Below are 1,816 nucleotides of genomic sequence, written 5' to 3'. Positions count from 1 at the left end.
AAAGGAGCAAACAGGCACAGTTCTGATATGGTAAACACTTTGTTGTGACCATGTATGATTTCATTCTATTTCTTGTGGGGAAAACAAGCACACAAACAAATGAAGGTGAAGAACATCAATGTTTTATTTTATTTTATTTATTTATTTTTTAGTAGATTTTTTTTTTATTTGAGAGAGAGAGAATGAGATAGAGAGAGCATGGGGGGGAGGGTCCGAGGGAGAAACAGACTCACTGCTGAGCAGGGAGCCTGATGCAGGACTCGATCGCAGGACTCCAGGATCATGACCTGAGCCGAAGGCAGTCGCTTAACCAACTGAGCCACCCAGGCGCCCTTATTTATTTATTTTTAAAAGATTTTATTTATTTATTTGACAGAGAGAGACATAGTGAGAGCAGGAACACAAGCAGGGGGAGCAGGAGAGGGAGAAGCAGTCTTCCCGCAGAGCAGGGAGCCCGATGAGGGGCTCAATCCCAGGACCCTGGGATCATGACCTGAGCCGAAGGCAGACGCTTAACTACTGAGCCACCCAGGCTCCCGAAGAACATCAATGTTTTAGAGGATAATTTTGGGGGCAACCACAGCAGCACTTGATATAAGTATTTTAAGCCTAAAGTTAGAAATCTTAAGAATGACTGCAAGAAAGCTGGCCAAACATGGAATTTTGTGGACAGCATATAGAGAAGAAAAGTAAAAAGGGACTATGGAGGGAGTTGTTGAGGAGAGACTAATACAAAAACAAATAAAAGGGAAGTCATGGATGCTTTGGGAATTGGATAAATCAAACATGTCTATTAGAGGAGAAAAAAACAGATTTAAGTTCACATTTGCCTTTGCGGCCTGCAATGTCCACTTGGTTCTGAGGCCAGTGGCCCATCATGGACACAAGACTACTCTACTGAGGAGCCTTCGCAGGGCTCCCTTCACATCCTTGTTCCTCAGGCTGTAGATGAAGGGGTTCAGCATGGGGGTGAACACAGTGTACATCACTGAGGCAACCAAGCTTCTCTGGGGAGAATGGGTCACAGCAGATGTGAGGTGACCCCAGGCTTGTGCCATAAAACAAAGAGACCATAGAGAGATGAGACCCACAAGTGGAAAATGCTTTATACTTGCCCTCAGAGGAGGACATCCTCATTAAGGAGGAGACAATCTGAGAGTAAGAAAAGAGGATCCCAGTGAGAGGAAACATGCACAGCAGGGCAGTGGCAACATACAAGCATATGTTATTGATGAGGGTGTCCGAGCAGGCCACCTTGAGAATCTGAGCCAGTTCACAGAAGAAATGTGGAAGTTCCGTGCCTGGGCAGAAGGTCAGCTGCTCCACCAGTAGAATATGAATCAGGGAAACCCAGAAAATGGTGAGCCAACCAACAAATCAGAACCAGGAGGACACAGAGGCGTGGGTTCATGATGACTGTGTAATGGAGGGGGTGGCAGATAGCCACAAATCTGTCATAGGCCATCACCGTCAAGAGGAAATCATCCATTCCAGCAAAATCCATAAAAAAATACACCTGAGTGATGCATCCTATATAGGAGATGTCTTTGCTGTGTGCCTGGATGTTCAGCAGCATCTTGGGGATGGTGGTGGAGGTGAAGCAGATGTCTACAAAGGACAGGTTGGAGAGGAAGAAGTACATGGGGGTGTGGAGGTGGGAGTCAGACCCGACTGCCAGGATGATGAGCAGGTTTCCCAGCACCGTGACCAGATACACGGGCAGAAACAAGCCAAAGAGGAGAGGCTGCAGTTCTCGATCTTCTAAGAGGCCCAGAAGGAGGAATACTGATACTTCTGTCTGGTTTCCTCCTCCCAT

General features: G+C 46.6%; 1 protein-coding gene across 1 annotated transcript; it reads right to left on the bottom strand.

Moving 5' to 3' along the window:
- Positions 1-875: 875 nt before the first annotated feature.
- On the bottom strand, positions 876-1,816 carry LOC113916527 (olfactory receptor 7D4-like). The gene is given in 3 exon segments (XM_027583020.2): positions 876-1,041; positions 1,043-1,377; positions 1,379-1,816. Coding segments are annotated over 3 exon segments (939 nt in total).

Source organism: Zalophus californianus, chromosome 1, assembly GCF_009762305.2.
Source record: "Zalophus californianus isolate mZalCal1 chromosome 1, mZalCal1.pri.v2, whole genome shotgun sequence".
In the NCBI taxonomy this organism is placed as follows: domain Eukaryota; kingdom Metazoa; phylum Chordata; class Mammalia; order Carnivora; family Otariidae; genus Zalophus; species Zalophus californianus.
The sequence above is the reverse complement of the archived record's forward strand: the minus strand, read 5'-3'. Positions and strand labels throughout refer to the sequence as shown.